General features: G+C 35.0%; 1 protein-coding gene across 4 annotated transcripts in view; it reads left to right on the top strand.

The window, feature by feature from the left end:
• Nucleotides 1-21,621, top strand: part of LOC149481611 (membralin) — an 81,670-nt gene that overhangs the window by 10,280 nt on the left and 49,769 nt on the right. For all 4 annotated transcript variants that reach the window (XM_089705337.1, XM_089705335.1, XM_089705336.1 and 1 more), the window contains exons 7-8: nt 3,112-3,169; nt 14,286-14,369. In XM_089705337.1, the coding sequence (XP_089561463.1) occupies nt 3,112-3,169; nt 14,286-14,369 (142 nt within the window). The remainder of the gene's footprint in view (nt 1-3,111; nt 3,170-14,285; nt 14,370-21,621) is intronic.

Here is a 21,621-nt window from a genome sequence, read left to right as displayed (position 1 = left end):
ATTAATAAATATTTATTAAAAAAAAAATTATGAGGCGTGCACTTTTGGATTTTCCAAATTTTTTTCAAATAGTTTCCGATTCTTAAATATTCTCCCTTTTTGTCCCATGGTTTTACTTATTGCCTTCATGAAAATCGTGTTCGTCTGAGACGTTCAGTTACACACTTAACATAAAAAAACGCATACATATATAATATAACACGTACAAATACTCAAGACCATACTATTCACAAAAGATAAATTTACGGATGTTCCAACCAATTGTATGACAATATTCCTTGTACACTACCTACCTCACAGGCCTAATCTGCATAGCGGTCCGAATTCACGTTCCAATATGGATGCACTGCAACTATTCACACTCATATTGAGCTGTCACGATACTGAGAAATTGTATTAATCAATTGTCAAACGTTGTCAACGTCTAGTACTCGCATTTCGTGTACGCATCCGTCAACGGTGCTGGTACGTGGAATTGTTGGACGACGATATACGAGACATCGTTTGTTGAGCTGGACTATAGCAGAGATCAGCCCTAGTACCGTGATGTCTTATAGCAGTATTAAAACAGTATTATTTACAGGATGGGGAACTGACACATAGATATGTATAATGCACTGTCATTTTTCCACATTAGAAATAATACTGCTATAAGAAGCAGAAGCCGTTGCGCAGAAAGGTGCAGTCAAAATAGACACACTGGGACATATTGTAAACAGTAATATAATCTTTCTTGTATTAAAACTCTTGTCCTTTCTTATTATTTACTTGTATTAAAAGCTTCTTAAAATTATCAAGCCAACATGTGAAATCTATGACCATACTAACCTAACACACACGATACACAGTAAAAAAAGACAGTAGGTACAATAAAGGACAATAATAAAAAAGAGAAATAGCAAATCACAATTATCTGATTGTTAAAATATATCTATGAGCGAGATAGATATATGCAATAGATTGCACAGATATTGCCATTTGATACAGAGCTCAGATAATAAAAATCTGCATTTAATTGGAAAGTGGATTAAATCCACGGGAATTAATTTGATTGCAGAAATATTTTATGCTTATTGCTGGTGTGTTTCTATCCTCGAGGCTATGTTAGCTAATAATGGTATTAGTATAATCCGGTTGCGAACCGGCGATTATCTGTAAAGCCGTGCATAACACGTGCATGATACATTTTCATTAATTTAGATGATTATGTAAAATTGATTTCTGTTAGTTTATTGTTATGTACTGAAATTTCTAGATCAATTTGCTAGTTTCTTTATTATTATAGTGTTCTTTACGGACAAGCACAGTAACTTAATGAGCCTTTTGGGGTACAATTTTTAGAACTCTGTCTGCTATATGATTAAGGAATTTTCTGCTAAGTATATGATTTTTCACGTTTATCTTTTTTTATTTCCTTGGCAGTTATTATTAAGATGTTACGCTAATTGGGTTATATTCGTATTACATAGTTACTTTTTAAAATACATAGGTATATAATAGGTACAATAATAATCCTAGCTTGTGTCATATTTACAGGACACAAAAACTCAAAGCTCCGTAAAACAAAGAACTCTCTTTTTAGGCTTCGTACAAAAATGAAACAGAGCACCGATTACTATCAAAGCAAAATCAATATCGGATTGGTTATACAGTTGTGTTGCGAATTTAGTGCGACGAGAGCTTCGCGAACAAACGTTTCTTAGATTGATCGATGTTGGGGCGATGGAATAGCATGCCATATATTAACGGCTCCGCGCCTTAATATTAACAGATTCGGAGGAGTGTGAGGCGTGTTGCAATCTTGTTCTATGGTGGCCGTGCGCATTATTTTAAGTAACAATAGGAGCATGTGCATTTTGATGATATAGAAAAAAACAAATATAAATTCGAATCTTGCTATTAGTTCTGAAGTCCTTTAAAATTTTAAATTGTCGCCTGAAACTCATAAACACCTATTGCCAAGTCCAATGCTTCTTTCTTTAACATAAAAACAGCTTAATTCTACTGAAATTCCAAGTAGTTTGTTATTCAGTAACGCATACAACATCTTTCAAAATCACATAGACTAGTTTGCGCGAATCGTCATGAATGAAATAAATTTATTTTTTCGGCAATCGTTGTATTTTATTATTATAGCACTTAACGTGCTATAATATTCAGGCGACCCAAGTAGGTAGATACAGGATGACCAAAATCAAAATAGTTTTGTACTTAAAAGCGTCAAGACACTAAAACAAATTCTTACAAATGATGCCTGCTAAAATTCCCAGCAGCTTTCAGGTAGGGGCCACGGAGCGGGGACACCGGGGCGCTATCAATCTTGCGGCCACATCATTCCCTCCCGCGATTGAATTTCATTAATGAAACGCTTAGTGCAGATTGAATCCATTTGAGTGTGAGTGCGATCGGCACCGCTTAATGTTCCCCCGTGCACTACTACGGTCCGAGAAACTAATACTTTTAGCTTTCATTAACCACGTTGCAATATGTTGAGTGGAGTGCTGAGCGGTAGAGTTTGAAATGGAATGTATAAAGACAATGTTTTTTAGCGATATACTAAAAAGTCTGGAATTTGTTAATTAGGGTATCGAATTTGGCCTGAATATATTTTTCTACGGATGGACTAAAATAGCCCTTGAGGCAAATACTTATGATAATAATTTCTACTAGAAATTAATGAGCAATCGCAATTATATCCGTATTTGTTACTCAGTCATTTATTTTTTTTGTAATACCCATAATGACATTTTCTTCAACTAAATTAAAAATTTTATAAGTAGTTCCTCCTCGATTATATGCATTTTATATAATCGCCTTAATTATAAAGTAGGTCCGTCCGCCCCGGCTTCGCCCGTGGTACATGTTTATGTTTTCTTTCCATAAGAACCATCTTCGTACTTCAAGGAATATTATAAAAAAAGAATTATCGAAATCGGTCCACCCGTTCACGCGTGATGCCGTGACAATGAAAAACGGGTTTAATTTTTATATATATAGAAGTACTAGATCGTTAGAATCCATGGTTAACTTTACTTAATACAAATGTAAATATTTTCGCAATGTTTTTCATATCAATAAAATCGAGTACTTTATAAGTTTATATTGTTTCAGACCGTTTCTATATCGATGCTCCTGCGCTACGCCCACCATCAAATATTTGTTTTTATTGGTAAGTGAAATCCATTTTTCTTTGTATTACATTATCTATGTTTTATAATGTTTTCTTAAAAACAACGAGGGTTCATTAACCTTTTCCCGTGTCACAAAGTTATGATTAAACGCTCTTTATTTTCTTAATCTTCGCAAGCATTAAATAAATCCAAGATACTCAAGTGGAACGAGACAATACCGTAATTTCGTCGGAAGCCTGAGATTTGTCGATTTTTAAATTGTAATAAACGACACACAGAGCTGTTTTCCCTAGTTGTCGGAATGAATTCTGTGAAAAATTCTCGAGCTGTGAGCCGGCTCAACGGCAATCTCTTTGTAATAACAATAATTGCGAACAGCGCCCGCGGCTAGACCCCACCCACCGCCTGCTGAAAAATAAAATAAAATAAAAAAAATAACAAAAAAATATAACGGTCGGATTTACCTAGCGCCCGCTCTTTGATCCGTCGACAATTAGCCAGATGGAGATAATTTGTTTCTTTCCCCATTTGCCGCCACTTGGCTTAGAGCTTCATTCGATGATTGTTTTCTATTTCAATTTCACAAAGAAATGAAAAATCTCAATTGTAGGAGCGGCGCGGATTGCCGCGGATTCAGGTAAGCCGGCATGTTTCGCGGCGGCCAATGACGTTAAGACTTCTTTGAATGGAAAACGGGACATTTATTTAGTTTGTTTGATTTCATTTGAAGTTTTAGTTAGTGCAGGATACTAATTAGCATATTACTGATTATTAATTTTGCTTTGTTGAAGATACTGGTTCTCACCCGGCAAGTTAGTTCACGTAGGTACCTAACGTTTTTTAAACGTCAGGTTTTTGTATATTTACATAGAATATAATACCTATGATAAATAATAAACAAATATTAAAAATAAATAAGTTACATTCGTCTTCTTAAGCATGTTTAAGCTTACGGTCTTTCCAAAAGATCTTTTCATATTTATATTAATACATAAGACTTATTTATTTTTTTATGTCAATACGCAAATCTCATCGATCTAAGCTATTTATAAATACACAGAAGCAAGATTTGCTTACGATATGATGGCGCACAAAACATTTGGGGGTAAGCGCTAATTCAAGGCACTCGTATTTCATCGGCATAATAATAAAGTTTCCCACTCCACCGTCCTGCAGGTATATTTTTCAATAACAAGATGAGTCGCCATAGAAACCAACTGGATCACATTGAACAGATTTACCCTCATCCGATATTGTGAGTTTGAATAGTTTATTCTAACTCCCAGAGAGCTACTTAAAGATAGAGATCTCCTTTAAACGCTCTTCAGTATTTTCCTGCGTGAATTCATTGAAATATCGGCAAGCGGGTTGGAAAATTTATTTATGTTCCGTTTAACCTGTTTTGTGTACGGATTTATATATGACTTGTAAAGTGGTTTATCTTCTGTTTGCATTTTTTTTAATTCTACAACTTTTGTTCTTTAAAATGATTATAACAATGTATTTATTGTTTGTATTGCTACACTTAGTGAAATTATCGACGATTTTATGTTTCTTGACTTTAATGTTGCAGATACTGACTGTACTTTCCTATACATCTAAAAAGATCGAGCATATTAAACTTTTTAATAACAAGATTTGTCTGTTAACATTTTGTTTTCTAATAAATAAAATACGATTAAATTATTACGTCTTAAGTATCGATATCGCGATCTGTTACTAATTAAATCTGCGTTAGCGGAAACTCGTCGCAGAGGAAGTTTATTTACAATACTCTGAGAAGATATCAGAGCCTTCTAAGACTGCAAATTTATGAGAAATGCTTGTTTAATCCTAGCTATTTATTCTGAACGTATAAGGTTCTGTTTTACTAGTAGGTACTACTACGTTAAACGCTTTCAAGTAGTAAATAGTTCGTGGAAATTTAGGTTCACTGTAAGCATATTTAAACTAAGTAAGTAGATGTACACGGAAACGAAGCCTTTGACGTATTTACCTTAACTCTTTCTAAACCCTATTCTCGGTATACGGATAATTATATTCATTTGATTAAATGTATATATGTTTGATAATATATAAATATAGGTTCCCTGCGAATTAACAATCACTCGGGATTTTCAATAAGCAGTAACAGTAGGTACTTATTAAAACTTCCTACGAAAATTTACACACCTTCACCATAGTACAAACGTTTATACCACACAAATACAACTTATTACGCATTAATAAGGCTCATTCTAATTCTTCATTCTGACTGAATTATGGCATTTTTCAAGTGTCATGCACACACAATCCCTATAACATCATTTATAATTCGGTGGTAATTGGTAAAATATGATATGACCATTCAAAAGTGCCATAAGAAGTCTAATTGAATAAATAAATGTTTGAGTTTGACATTATAGCAAACGAAAACAGTGCTCATTATTTCACCAGCATTGCCTACAATGATATTATAGCAAAGCAAATTGCATTTATCAAGCACCAATGGTGCTAATGAGCATCCGTCCAGGTGTATTCGCGTAATGAGATCGCGAGTGACGCGCACGCAGTCAGCCGACAAACGGCAACGCGGCGCGGATGTCATTAATAAGCTTAGCGAGATGTAGTAGGGATATGGTTGATTTGTTGTATGCGATTTATAGCCTTTTTTTGTTTGGATGTTGAAGTTAATTAAGTGCAACGTAAGGTAGTTTAAAATGTCCAGTATTAAGGTGGTAGGATGAATTTTTTAACTTAAAAATTAAAATAAATATCTTGTAAAAGTTCAAAATGATTGTGAAATTTTATAACGTAGGTGAAACATTTGATACCTACACAATAAACATCTCAAAATTAATATTTTGTTGTTAGGAAATTTTCCATTTCCTTCATGTGGCCTTAAAATTTAATTGGATATATTTAGTGTGTCGGAAAAAGGTTTGCTTTAGAAATGATTACAATTAAATCGTTATTCGTGCGTTACACATTGAACAAACGTAAACATAGAACAATACAAAAGATGGTCGTGCAAAAACGTTTCCACAAACGTAAGGCGACCTCAGGGCTGTCACCTGTTCGAACTCACGGACGTTAGCCGATTACCTATTGTGCGCGATCGCATACAATCCGGCAAAGGAAACGAGCCGCATACAACCCTACATGATATAGGTATTATATAAGTAATCTGTACTTGTCCGACCATTGTGATTCTTACACGTTTAGCATCCCTTTGATTTTACTTTTACAGTACCTTTCCTACGTTTTATACACAAACAAGTGTGTCTTTCAATAACAAAACCTTTGTGCGGTTTAAATAAATACTTGGGCGTATAAAGAGAAATTTGTACAAATAGGTATAAACAGCAATTTGGGTCGGAATGTTACATACGCTACTTAGATAGATTTTATAAGAAATTGTATATGTAATAAATGTTAGGAAATTTTCCATTTCCTTCATATGGCATTACAACCTACGTGTAAAGTGAGGGTCTTTTGATTGAAGGTATATTTGAAATGACACAAAAATAGACATGTAGATATCATGTTCATATATCATTATATAAACATTAGCATTGGTTTATTACATTTTCCATGTATAATTAATTAAAATGTCCACTTGCAGCGACATAAAACAAGTAATTGTGTTTGACATTGATTGTAATAAGATTGAATACAATGCAACTGTCCATTCGTGTTAGTGATGAATAAATACTATTTGGGTAATCTATTCAACCTTTATTAACAGTGATGTAAGCTCATATGCGAATGCACGTGAGGTTTGCTTAAAAGTATAAAATATATATATATATATATTTGCTTGACTTAAATCTCTGTAAAAGATTATTTATTATTTGATTTCTATTATTTCCACGCGATTTTCAAAACAACGGAATTTGTATACAATTTTCATAATTAAATGACTGTAATGTAAGAAAATTGAATGATAATTATATGTTCGTTTGTAGTTCTTTATAATAGTAATGGTTTTTATTTATATATCCATTATTAAAATCATTGAATAATAAGCTTTTATTTCAGCATTTCTATCTATTTTAATAATAGCACATACTACGAAAAGTAGCTGGAAATTTAATTTCACATTCACACGCGCTGAAAATGATCTATAAAAAATTTTGCGCACAACAACATGGCTTTGTATCGAGAACTGATGTATGTGATATTATTAATTAGGTTTCTGATTTCACCGTTACGGCTTAATTGGGTGTGCACCAACAAAAGGAGCGTGCAGTGTGAAATACTGCGAACTCTCTTTTAATTTTGCGTTTTATTTTATGGCTGTGGGTGTTTATTCAATATTTGGTGTGATGTTTTGGGTTTGGTCAGAATTGTGTTCTACGAATGTATTTATTAACTGAAGATTATATCATGGAAATGAATGAAAATGTTCGATTTTGGGTATTTTTTTATGTCAGAACAAGCACAAGGGTAGGTGGGCCACCCGATGTTGGTTACCACCGCCCATAAACACTTGTAACACTATCTAGTGTTACAAGTGCTTTGCCAACCTTATGTGGACAAATAAGTTCTCAGTAGCTCTAGTATTTGTCTCATCTCGAATAGAAGATGACTATTTAAAATTTTAAGGTTCATTTTCTTAACTCTGTTCTTAATGGCTTATAAATATTAAAGAACATCTCCTGTAGGTAATTGTTAAAAAGCCCATATAGCATTTCGCATAACGTAAAAGAATTTGAAGGTTTGCATAATTAAATATCGTTATTAGCTTCTGTATAAAACGTGAAATAACAAAGAAAGGCCTCTGAAAACATCGTTTGTTAAATTCAAATAAACATGGTTGTTTATAATTCCGATGTTAAACCTTTTCTTAAGGCTTCATGGCGCTAATGGATAGAAAGAAAACAAGCTCCTTTAGAGATACTTTGTTTACCGTTAATGACTCAGTAAAAACATATCAAGTTCACCCATTGAGGGTTTTACATTGTGTTTTTGTATCTGTACTCTGTGGACATGACAATAGAGATTTATTAGCTGCTTTCGTGTGTATGTGTGACATTGTCGTTGATTTAAAACATATTGCACATACCACTTTCATTATTTATTCGCTTCATTCTTCTTGTTTGTATGGATTTGTTGCGTAGGTAATAAAGGTTAAATTTTATAAGATACGTGTAGTAAAAAAGAAAACGAAGTTATGTATGTAGGATCGAAGCCAAATGAAAAACACTTTGAACTTCTTGAGATTTATTTCAGACCACAATCTTAATTCTTAGAAATTTCTTTAACAGAGAAACAGCCGTCTTCACCCACGATCCCAATGAAAGAGAAAGATCATTCCTCATTCGCTCTCTACTTCACATTCACTCATTGATTCACTCATAGTCTATCGTTCTTCCATTCTAATCATCGTTCAGAAACTAATCTTACACCCGTTCAGAAACATCAATTAATCATACATCTCACCTTATCATCCCACATGTATTCAATTTGGAAATATAAACTTAACATAAAGTTAAATAATAGCAATGGGTGGTACACAGTTGCCTGGCGCAGCAATTGCTTCACGAAGCTTTTCGCTCTGTGTGGACGCGCCTCATGTTATGGAGAACTTACTAGTTACAATTTGTTACAGTTGTCTTCACTTTTCAGCAAATTTTATAATTAAACAATTGGAAAGAGTGATATTTTAAATCGTTTTGTTAATACGTAACATAACAAGAGAGGTCGGTCGCGTGGCGTGTATCGCATTAAGTTTACACAAATCTGCGGTCCGCGGCCGACTTTTGGTTAATTAACCACTCCGTGTTGACAAACTGCTCTTGGAACATGTGGGTTTTAGGGTGCACTCACACACATCAGTCACCGTCAAGTCACCGATGACTGATCGGTGACGGTTTGTGTACGTATCCACAAACACCAGTCACCGTCATGTTGTCCGTCAGTCACGTCGCCGGTTTGACTGAATCATTGAACACATACATCAGGTTAGTGAGTGATTAGACGTGTGTCACGCTAGAGAACATGTAGCAATTGACGGTAGCACGACGCTGACTGAACTGAGACGTGACGGCACCGGGTGAGTGGGGATAAAAGTATGATACATGTATGGAAAGATTATTTGACGTGCCTGACCGGGGACGTCACTGATAGATTTCGTGCCGGCGACTGTCGTGTGGGAACAGAGTCATACTAGAACTATTGATACATATTTTTTTTTAATCCTGTCCGGTGACGTGCCGTGACGGTGACTGATGTGTGTGAGTGCACCCTAAGGGTGCACTCACACACATCAGTCACCGTCACGGCACCGATGACTGATCGGTGACGGTTTGTGTACGTATCCACAAACACCAGTCACCGTCATGTTGTCCGTCAGTCACGTCGCCGGTTTGACTGAATCATTGAACACATACATCAGGTTAGTCAGTGATTAGACGTGTGTCACGCTAGAGAACATGTAGCAATTATTGACGGTAGCACGACGCTGACTGAACTGAGACGTGACGGCACCGGGTGAGTGGGGATAAAAGTATGATACATGTATGGAAAGATTATTTGACGTGCCTGACCGGTGACGTCACTGATAGATTTCGTGCCGGCGACTGTCGTGTGGGAACAGAGTCATACTAGAACTATTGATACATATTTTTTTTTAATCCTGTCCGGTGACGTGCCGTGACGGTGACTGATGTGTGTGAGTGCACCCTAATACATTCGTGCTTCTAATTTTGTGTTTTCGTTACATTTGTTGACGTCTCTCGCACTGCGGATACGGGGAACTGTGTTTTCACAGTCGAAACGGGGGTAAATATTTTATGTATTTTGGCAGCACAATAAAGAGTATAAATAAATAAATTAATAAATAAATTAGTCGTATTTTTTTACAAGCTGTACTGCAAAACGTTTTTTGTAAGGGTTATAATTTTAAGCTACGATTAATTGATGAACCTATGAAATACTTCAACAATTATACGGAGCCAACATTAAATACGTAAACTTATTGTTGAAGATTGGCATTAAAATTCAATTTGATGAGACTGGTAAAGTGGAAAAGTCAAAATAAATTAAACTTGTAAATAAGTTTGCGAAAACATAGGTATGCTCTCCAGAAGAAATGATACCGCACTTGAACAGCTTATATTTGTATGTGTTTTCAAAATATTCCATAAAATCTGTCTCACGCTCGTGTATGAATCGGCGTCCATTACCTACGACATTCGCACGCTCATTACATACGAGTTAATTAGGTATATAATGAAGGTATTAACTTCGAGCCGAGATATGTAAGTTCCCGTAACAAGTTTCAGGCAAATGTTAAAGGAGCAAAAGCAATTTGCTCGCGGGAGCAGGCGAGGCAGAAGCCGTGCAAGACCTGGCAAATATAGCTCTATTGGAAATAAACGTTTGCACTAACGTGTATTGAATATAATAATATACATAGCTTATGTACTAGCAAATTTGTTAGTACAAACCGATTTGTTGATTTGTAATAACTATAAAGCGAGGAAGCTTGGAGATTATTGCATTGGAAATACGAGCGGATTATTTTTTAATTGAACGATATGGAAAAATGTATTGACTTTAAAAATAAATTTTATTAGTCGAATGCCTTTCTAACTGAGAGACAAAGCTTTTTTAATTTGTAAATTGGAGAGTTGTAGGTTTTTTCACAATAATATTGAAAGTGGAGCAGATTAAGCTTCCCTGTTTGCGTTTTTTAATAAATTGTTGATTTAAATGTTTTGTTGTATGATTTGAAATAAATTTATAGTACCTACTTATTATCGATGAAAAAACCTTGTTTAGAAAAACTGGTAAATTATTGGGTTATAGCTTAATTAATGGATCAGTTTCAACACAATAAACTTGTCATTATATTTCAAACATTAGGTGTATTTTATACATTCAATATAAAATATTCAAAAGAAAAATAACATCAAGAATATGAGCAGGTATATATCATGATTATAAGAACATAATAGAAAATATTAATAAAAAATATAACAGCGTGTATAATAACAACCTTGTTAAAATGAGAGCAGAAAATACTCTGGAATAACAACAACTTGAGCGTAGGTACTCCAAGCCTTTAAGTAGCTAATTGGCAGATTTTTGCTGCTATAAGGCGATTTACTTCATAATTTGCTTTATTATTCGATGCTCAAATATGAAATTTTCCTAATTTATGTAGCGAAAGGTATTACGGCTTAGAGAGTATCAAGTGGAAAAGGAATGTAAGTCGATAATAATGACGTGCCGACGTCAATAAAACTCCACGCCTCTTATTTTTGATTTTCAAACGAATTTGCGATAACGTTCGCAAATAATTTTATTTATATTTTCTTCGTGTATTGCTTTTAAATCACCAAATAGAGTCGGGAATTTTGATGTTAGTACACGTTTATGTTATGAAATTAAAGAGATGCTTGTTAGCTTTTGGCTTGTTTTATCATTCATGAAGTCAACATACACTGCTGTGTGCTTTGCGAGGTACTCTATGAAAAATATTTGTAATATTTGTAAGGTTATTTAACATATTTTTTTTTTGATGAACGCTTTATAAATATCTACTTATTAGCCATCCAAATAAAGATGTATTCTAATTGTGATTTGCATTAAAAAATAACAACATATCCTAAGAACATATCCATCAAAAATTATAATAATAATATTTCAGTAAAAATTCTACTTAAAATAATCTGCTACTCCAAGAAAAGCATTATGTACCCAGAACACAGTAATTTTTGCCACTTTTTCATCAGTTAGTGTGTCCAATGTGCTATGGTGTTATATCGCAGGCCACTCATCTCTAAAAATCGTTTCGCGTTTTCCATGCTAATTTGACGGCTTCATTGTTTCTAGCATCAAGTATCAGAGAGGAAGCGGCAAGGGAGATTAACCCTACTCTCTGCAGCTTAGGCACGTGGGAATTAATCAGGTCCTTATAGGGCAATGTTTTTGTAGTGCCCATTGCATTGGATGATCTTCTAATTATGATGTCCTTGTGTGTTTTTAATGGAAAATTAGTTATACAGTGAATAAATATCTCGAACCGAATACCTACATATCTATACGAGGGTATAAATGTACCTACCTAAAAAAAACCTACATGAACGTACTGTCTGAACTCTGAACTACTGAAATTAGTAAAAAAAATCCCCGTCAATGGAATGAGAACCACTCATAAATTTTTAATAATGAACGAAATTATCGAATTACAAATTTTATCAATTTTAAAAAGATTATGCTTGTTTCTGCTATGTTCGTCCAACATTTATATGAAAAGATGTCCGACAAAATGCCACGTAAATTTGTACGGCATCTATCAAAGATGTACTGATGAATTTTTCAATAACGCGACCAAACATCAATACCTTGGGAATACGGGCGCGGAGAGCGGTAAATCGTAGAAGTGCGAGCGCACGGCAGAGACGGCGGAATTAATTCCGTGTGATGTACGATGAGCGATGGGTGCAATTTACAATTTCATTAATTTTGTAAACGTAAAAATGTTGTATTGGCGCCGAGTGGATTGAGCATTCTTGATGGTGGAATTGGAAGGTTGTGTTGAAGAATATGCAGAACGTTTTCTAGATATGATATTTGTTGTTTGTGGGTGCGTTGCTTAACGTCATGTAAATAACTAAAACAACTGATAAATGCTATCGAAGTCTATCCCTAGGTAATACAAACCTGTCATTTCAATGTGTTTATTAACCGACTTCAAAAAAGAGGAGGTTCTCAATTCGGCCGGTATATTTTTATTATATTTATGCACTCAAATTAGCGCATATCCTATCGAATTCACGAACACAAAGAATTACTATACCTAAGCGCGTTACTCTAGAGACGTTATTTAAAATGCAACGTGCTCCTTTTATTCAGTTAGGCGACATCAAGAGATTTGGAAGCGAAGGTCTATTCGATGCGAAAACTGTACGGGGATAATCCCGAAGTAAGCAAACAAGCGGCCGCAAAGCTCCTACGAACTACAGGCACACGTGAACTATGTTAACGAAAACACGATAAAACCCTTATCTTATTTCCGACTTGGAAAAACTCGGGCGGACGTCTGCCCCCGATGAAAATCCAATTGCAGGTGACACGTTTTAAAAAAAAAGGTGTGAAGGGGATGTTGCTTAAATATCTCTGAATGATAGTGTACGTACGTGTTGTCGTATTAATAGGATTTTTTACGTCATGATAAAATTTATGAAGAAATTATTTCTTCATTTACGTGTAAGAAATGTAGATAAACTGATTTATATTGAACTTAAAAAAGTAGTATCATATTCAAGTGCAGTGTTAAAAGAGACCTAGTAAAGCCCTTTAAAATATGAACACAAAGTCATTCAGTTTAAAAGATGTTTAGAACAATGTGTTCTAAAGTTCTAGCACGTTAAACTGTTAATAAACCAAATTAAGTTGCAAAACATGAAACAAAATATCGTTTTATTAACAGATATATTTTATAACACACCCGCGAAACGTAATTTCACATTCGAAACAATAAACTCAAATATTAAATAGCGAACGCAGACGTTCGGAAATGTAAACCATAACAGACGAGATAAACCGTATATTTTAAAGCTTCTGTTGTCGAGTCGTAAAGAATGATCCGGTGTCGGGCTGCACCATTACTAGCCGCATGAAAAATTCATATAGGTGTCGTGTGATCGCGTTAGAGTCGCGGCATCGCAGGCGCAACTCTCGCGGGGCCAGGCTTTATGCACTATGGCGCACTTAACTGTGGCTGGTGATAATATACTTGAGTTATTGAAGGTCGCTATGATGAAATGACCGTTACGCTTTATTGAGTGCTGTATAATAAAATATGTTGTGTAATGTGTGGATGGAGGATATTGGTGGAACGCTAAATTTTGAGTTTTACTATTTTAGCATGTTGTTGGGCAAACAATAACTGTATGTTTTTAGGTCAATAATTTAATATATTTTTAAGACTTGATGTTTAATAAATGTATTGTTATCGATACAGTCAATATGTAAACTAGATAAAAAATTCTCCTTTGGCTGTTTTAACAAAATATCATTAATATTAAGTATATTCAAAGACGTATAATGAAGAATACCCAATATCCCCTTGAAAATTATTATTTCTAATATTGGTTATTAAATGTACTCAACCACAAAAACATAACCATTACATAAAATAAATAAAATACTCTGTTACAGTGGACCTTCTACAAATGCTGGAGTTTAACGTCACCGTGTCGTTCCCGGCGGCGCCGCTTCTTACAGTTATATTGGCGTTAGTTGGTAAGTGTGTCGCTTTAGTGCTTCGTTTAAATTATTGTAAATAATGTTATTGTGAAAATGTAATGTGGATAGAGGAGATTGGAATTTTGTTGAAAAGATAGATGTAACTTAAGATCAGGTGGCCCATCTGATCCTTTGCTTACTATGTCATAAAAAATATAGATGTAAAGCTAGGTCGGTTGTTGGTTGGCTGTGTAGTAAGAAAGTTCTTCGGTATGGGAGGGTCAATTATTTTAAATAATAAGTAATTAGGAGTAATGTTACTTTTGGAAACAAACAAGTAATTCTTGGATGCAAAATAAATTTCATGTTTTATTGTGGCTAATGCCGACAAAGTTGATTATTGAAATCAATATTTATCTTATCACAAGACAATATAATTAGGAAGATCACAATAGTGACAGAAAATTAATCCTTAACCTTTAAAGTTTGGTTAATTGTGCATAATGCTCTCATATGCACATTTTCCCTATTTACATCAAAATCAAAAGGAATCATAGCAATATATAGTAACATGATCACATAACATACACGCCAATTATAGTGAGGTTGGCGTCAACAAATTAATACCTACTACCAGCTTGCTCTGTCATTATGAACGTAGCAAATACAACATTAGCGACGAAGCCGTACTTAGTGTGCAAAGGAGCTCCGGTACCTCTTAGTCGCTGTATGAATACCGTTTCATTGAAATGAACTTTGCCATACATGAGAGCTTATTATGAAACTATGTGCGAGCATTTTATAAAGTGTGAATTCTGAAATAATTAGTCGTGGCTTTGGAGTGAGGGTTTTCATAGGAATATGTATAATGAATAGGTTATATTTTGTTAATTTTTAGGTGTGAAAAAATTTGGTTATAATTTATTCTGTAATTAAGACTACTTAAAAACTTTTACGGGTTTGGCAAAGTTTTCAAACAGTATGTCTATAGTATCATAGCTTCCATGATTCTGTGAAATATGTAACGATATACAGTTTTTTGGCAAGGTAATTTATTAACATTTTGTTTGCTAGGGTAGGGCTGATGAGGTCTAATAATGCTGATTATTGTTTTTGGTGTTGGTGTTTCTTAATAATAATAGCAATATGTTGCAGAAGTTCGCCATGTACAATGACCTGTAATGTAATACTAACGTTCCCCCTTGAATATCCTTTTACATACACCTTGGCGATAACTAAGAATGTGGAACATCGATAGGAAGAATCCCTTTCACGTGAAATATCATACAGACGGTACTGTCGCAGTTGTCCGCCGCTCGGGCGACTCACGGCCGGCGCTCAATGTAATTTGTCCGAGATCGCGCCGTATCCGTTCCATTTGGCGATTTGTATAGACCGATAATTTGGTGTGTCGGGCGTCTTATCGCGACGTTAGTAGGTCAGTCGATTCAACAAGTACGGGCGTCGCCTGTTGCTCGCTGGGCGGGGCGCCTGTTGCGTCAAGCAGACGCCAATTCCGCCCACTACGAGCTCCTTGTGCTCATGTTCGACAAATACTTTTGACCTATTTTAAGTGAATCCCGTTCGCTCCATTTCGTCTGTGCCTTGTAACGGAATGTCGCAAGAAATGAGCTGGTGGCAATCTGTTGCCTGATTTCTACGTGTACGCAGTTGACTTGCTGACTTCTTTTTGTTACCAAATACACGTTACGGATCGTTTCTCAGTTGAACGATGAGGTAGCATATGTCACAAAAATCTATACACCAATATAAGATCTGACCCGTGGCTTCGCCCGTTTGGTAAAGAGAATTCAAATGGCAAAGAAATCATTCACCGCAGCAAACAGTAGCTTGTATCACTTTCAAACCTCCTTACTTTCGCCAAATAGAAAAATCATATCATAAAATTGCTCCATAGCAAGTTGAATGAAAGAAAAAAAAAAACTGACAAAAATTCATGTTCATAATTCGATGAAAACAAGCTCCTCTTTGTCACATTTAGCGTGTCTATTATATGACCAGTAGTTAATTATTATTTTAAATTAACTGGACAAAAATACTATTTCTAATTAGTAGTAGTAGTTTTTTTTCTATTCACCTATTTCGGAATATTTTTTTGATACATAAAAGTTTGCATATATAATTATTTATTGCAAACATCTCTTCCACAACTCCTACAATATACAAAATATTTTTGACATGATTACTTGAGCATTTAATACCCAAAACTTGAAGATGGAAAAGAAAAAGGAAAATTACTACATTACCCGTCGTATAAAAGTTCTGTCTTGTCGGCTCTGAACCGCATGTCAGTTCTTCGTGTCCGATGGGAATAGCATTAATAACCTTTTAGTTCTAAACAGTGTCACTATTTTTATGTCATGGAATTATTCACGTTATCTTATAAGTTACGTCCCTAGTGTACTTTTTAAATGTTGTGTACATTAGATATGATTGGAGAACATGTACATGTTATACATGTATAATGGACTAGATTTCCGCCCGCGGCTTCGCCCGCGTTTTCAAAGGAAAATCAGCATAGTTCCCGTTCCCGTGGGATTTCCGAGATAAAACCTATCCTATGTGTTAATCCAAGTTACCCTCTATATGTGTGCTAAATTTCATTGTAATCGGTTCAGTAGTTTTTACGTGAGAGAGTAACAAACATCCATACAAACTTTCGCCTTTATAATAGTATTAAGATTAAGATTAAGATAAGATGGGTACAATTTGATTTGTGAGTTTCGTGTTCGATATGAGAATACATCCGATATATTAGTCTGCACGAAATTGTACGAAGCTACATCTCCTGGATGAAATCGGAATATTTGGGAGCACGGCAACAAATTCATCTTGTCCAATAACTTGCACAGTAAAGTTGCTGACTCAATTATTGTTACGAGCTCAAATTCTAATCTTGAAAGTTGAGCGTGTGTGCGCCCGCATTGCATGTCTGATTAATATCGCTACGGAGTCCTACGGCTTCTGACAACTCGAATAAAACCGCAATGACGAATGTATAGCTATGCTCCTTAATATTAGTTTGATGGAGGGCTATAAAACTTGTATGATACCTACCTGCCGTTTATTAAGTTTATAACAGGTGACAATATTCTTGTCTTGTTAATGTTTTGTAAACAGGTAACGATAATTTATTTATATTTCGTAATGCATACCTTAAAAATTGTAATGAATAATTGTATCTATATTTTTCTTCATGGCTAACTGAGGTTTTCTATTAGCACATATTAAGAGGATGCAGTTTTTTCCAATGCATTAAATTGATACTGGTTATAGATGCTTTTAAACTTAAAACGATGAAATAGCATTTGTAATAATTCAGAAAATTTCTGAGTCGTAATATATACCCGCATTCGCTCAAGTTGAAAAAAATCGTTTACGATTACTTTCAATCTGTTCAACATCGACTTCGGCACATTTATTAATCTCTATTATCTACTCGACTGTCCCATGAATTCGAAGACATTTCAATTACCCTCCCTAGCTAGCTTCAGATTAAATTTTTCATCTGTTCGCTTTCATACGATTTCTCTTTGCTTTTTCCAACTCGGAGTAGCCTATTCCATACTGGGATTACGAACAGAGTCAACAGGGACATCTCAAAGTAAAACAAACAGGGTTGGCATTTCATCGCGCAAAAATAATAACAGCGGAGCGAAGGTGATGCAGCATCAGGCGGGCTTATTTCAGTTGTCATGTTTTTGTTTGCTCCCACATAGTATCACGTTCGCAGCGGGCACGCACGCACGGCGAAGCGGACCCTGCATACTAATAGATAGCACTGGATACGCAGAGCTCACGGCTCGCTGCCGAAAATTGGATTCGCATCGCATACACTGCACACCGTATTAGCGCCGGCTTTCATGAAACAATGCCCAATCAAACGGAGTGCGCCTCTGTCCCGTATACACTGAATTTGATTCCTTGTTCAAATATATAAATGCCACTGCACAGTACACATAATGACGGATTCATGAATAATTGTAAAACTGGTAAATATCGCATAATTTTGGGTATTTGCCGGGCGTGCCGGGTTATAATGTATCAATCGCGTAATCCCAGCGCAATTGTACAAGGCATGATCCCGATTTGTTTACGTGTTGCACAATATTTGTAAGTTTATTTATTGGTATTTTCGTCAATGTTTTGGAATAAATGAACACATTTAGGCGAATAATTTACATGCTAATTTGTCACATCTGTGGCATTAAACACACTATATATGTGCAATAAATATTTCATATCATTGATATTATTTTTATTTTTCATATTTTTCGTGGGATCATTGTGTTTTCCAATGATGGAAGTGCTCGAAACAGACGTGTTTATTTAAATTTTTGCATTGATAAACTAAAAGTTCAAGATTATACTATACTAGCAATCCGCCCTGGCTTCGCCCGTGGTACATATTTCGCAATAAAAGGTAGCCTATGTTCTTTCTCAGGGTCTAAAGGTTATCTGTGCCAAATTTCATCAAAATCGCTCCAGTAGTTTATGCGTGAAAACCATACATACATACATACAAACAAACCTATCCTCTTTATAATATTATTAGTATAGATAGCCTATGCAGTTATTAAATACATAAAAGGAATAGAATTCATTCGAAAACTCCGTCCCTTTGATTGGTTATTAATTTGTAAAATATGGGTAGCTTCCCGTGCCGAAGCGGGCTCTTAAGCCTGGACCGGGCTCGACAATGGAACACGGGAGCATGGATTACTGCCCCTCCCCCCCCCCTAGGTGTTCCGTAACAAATGGAGAATTAATTTGGCGTATCTGTTACTGGCCGTTCCTTACCGCTCCTCAAAACGGTCCATGTTAACAACCGTTGAATGAATTTTCAATTTTCCGTCCACAAACGAGTGTGTTTCCCCGATTTTAATGACCGCTTTTTTAGTAGCTACCGTGTATACATGTGTTTCACTTTTAAATAATTTCGTCATACACCTTTGTGGTTTGAATTTCAGTTTTGGTAGTGCGAATAATTGGAGTTCAATGTTCGCTTTGTAAAATGTAATTAATGTGTTTCGATAAAGAGTATTTTTGGGAGGTTTATTTTTTATTTGTAGTGTCAATAGTGCATTGGAAAATGTTATTATAAGTAATACGGAAAAAATATTTACAATATAAAGCATTTTGTCCTATTTTTAAGACACATTCTTATAATGGGTTCGTTATACCCGTTCCAACTAGACAAGTCTCGCACAGAGCATGTCATAGTGCTACCTAATTATGTGCCGAAACCCGGGTTGTGAGGTTTTGAAACAATAGATGGATGGCAGCGCCATGACGCGGCGGCCGCTATGCGATGACGTCGCATTAAAATGAAATCCATACGGGTGATTGATGAGGCACGTAAACAGTACGCCGCGCCCGCCTCTTTCAATTTGCTGTCACTGTACTATATAATGCAGTTTCGTTTCCACATTTTTCGACGGTTAATCGAACGGCTGTATTGTTTTGCGAAACAGTTTTTCGTGGAATAGAAGGCTTTTTATAACATACGCAACGGTTTTCCTGCAATGTGTGTTCGATTGAATTGCGTCTGAAATAGGTGTATTTCAACTTGGTTATGTCAACTATACATATATGATGATTTACAAACAGAACAACGAACTAACAGATAGAATGTAATAATAAACAATTTAATAATAATAATAAACAATTTAAAAACGGTTCAGACACATTTAAAAAGAGCAACCATGGAGTTTCGTGCCGGTTCTTCTGCTTTCATAGATACTGCTTTCCGAATCGGTGGTAAATGTTAAAATGATGTTATGCGATTCAAAAGTTCTTCTAGAAGGAGTCTAATTGAATGAATAAATGTTTGAGTTAGAGTTTAAAAAACTAATTGTACTATTATACTATGCTATAACTATTTCATACACAATATCAACCGCAGTCATGTGCTCCAAGCACTTTGAAAATTACAGCAAGAGCTATTTTTTATTGGCATGTTGCACCATGAAATGTAATTTGGCGTCACATCGCGCCCCGCTGGTCACGTCCACCTAATCCACTCGGCCACGTGCTTACTGCACTCGTAAATGTAGCGCGGACTTGAATTATCTATTTTTATTTGAAACAAGCGTTCCTGGATAGAGATTTCTTTTATGATGAGGTCTGTTTGGCGATGTTTAGCACGATATCTTTTTAATTTTTATTAAAATTTTTATATAATTTTTAATTTATATAATTTTATTTATATAATGTACTTTTTTCCAGTATAAAATCGCAAGAATTTGTTTCAATAAAGTATTGAACCAAATAAATGCAAAATCGTATTGTTACGAACGATGATGTCTGTCTATTGTGTAAAAATAATAACACCAAAATCGCATTAAGAGTTGGCAGATCGTATCGAAGGTCAATCATAGTTCAATAACTAACGCGATATTACTTCTTAAGCTTCTTATAAATTGAATGTTGAAGTGAGTTTGTAATAAGTTAGTGTCTAGTAAGGAGTTGGGGTGCGAGTTGGCGATTGTTCGCAAAGTTACCGATTGTTCGCTGTCGCCGGCTATATACCGATACTCGGAGTGCAGTCGGGTGCCACTGATACTTTTATTATTTCCTCGGAATTCGTGCAATCATAACGAAGCTACAATACGTTGTGTGCTCTGCCATCGTTTCGATTGAGATCGCTCAATGGGAGTTACGCAAAGTTATAAGCTGTTAGATACGGTTTCGAGGGTTTGTTATTGGAAAATATTGGTGCACTCCACGGCATTATGTGTACGATGTTATAATGCTTTGCGTAACATTTTATATGAGCTTGCATTTGAGAAGGCAAATTAAGTGTTAAGTACCCTTACTTTTATTATATACCTAGTTTATGATATAGAAATTACTTATCTGTTTTAAGATTTTCATTCGCCTATGATTTAGATATTTTCTTAACTACTTTGCAAAACTATACTAGATTCATAACTCATTTAGTATTAATCCACTGCTGATAGAAACTTTCAGACGATCAATTTTATATCAGATCGAAGTTCACCCTTAAGCTCTCAGTGCATTCGATTGCAGACTTACTTTTAGTATCTTTAGATTGTTTAAACTTTTCCTTGATAGCCTGCTTTAAAATAATCAAATTGGTCAAAATATTATGGAGCAGAATTGTTAAAGAAAATCTATGTGTGGAAATAAGTTACCTACATAAAAAAAAACCTTTAAACGGTTTAATCGAAGGGTTTAAATATGTTTGTTAATCTAATATCTAATATTCTAATTTCTAATATTTTTCTAATATATATATTATAAAGGCGAAAGTTTGTAAGGATGT

This window comes from Colias philodice, chromosome 16 (genome assembly GCF_061535455.1).
Source record: "Colias philodice isolate Cphi_HAF_F1 chromosome 16, ilColPhil1 Martin Lab GWU primary, whole genome shotgun sequence".
In the NCBI taxonomy this organism is placed as follows: domain Eukaryota; kingdom Metazoa; phylum Arthropoda; class Insecta; order Lepidoptera; family Pieridae; genus Colias; species Colias philodice.
The sequence above is the reverse complement of the archived record's forward strand: the minus strand, read 5'-3'. Positions and strand labels throughout refer to the sequence as shown.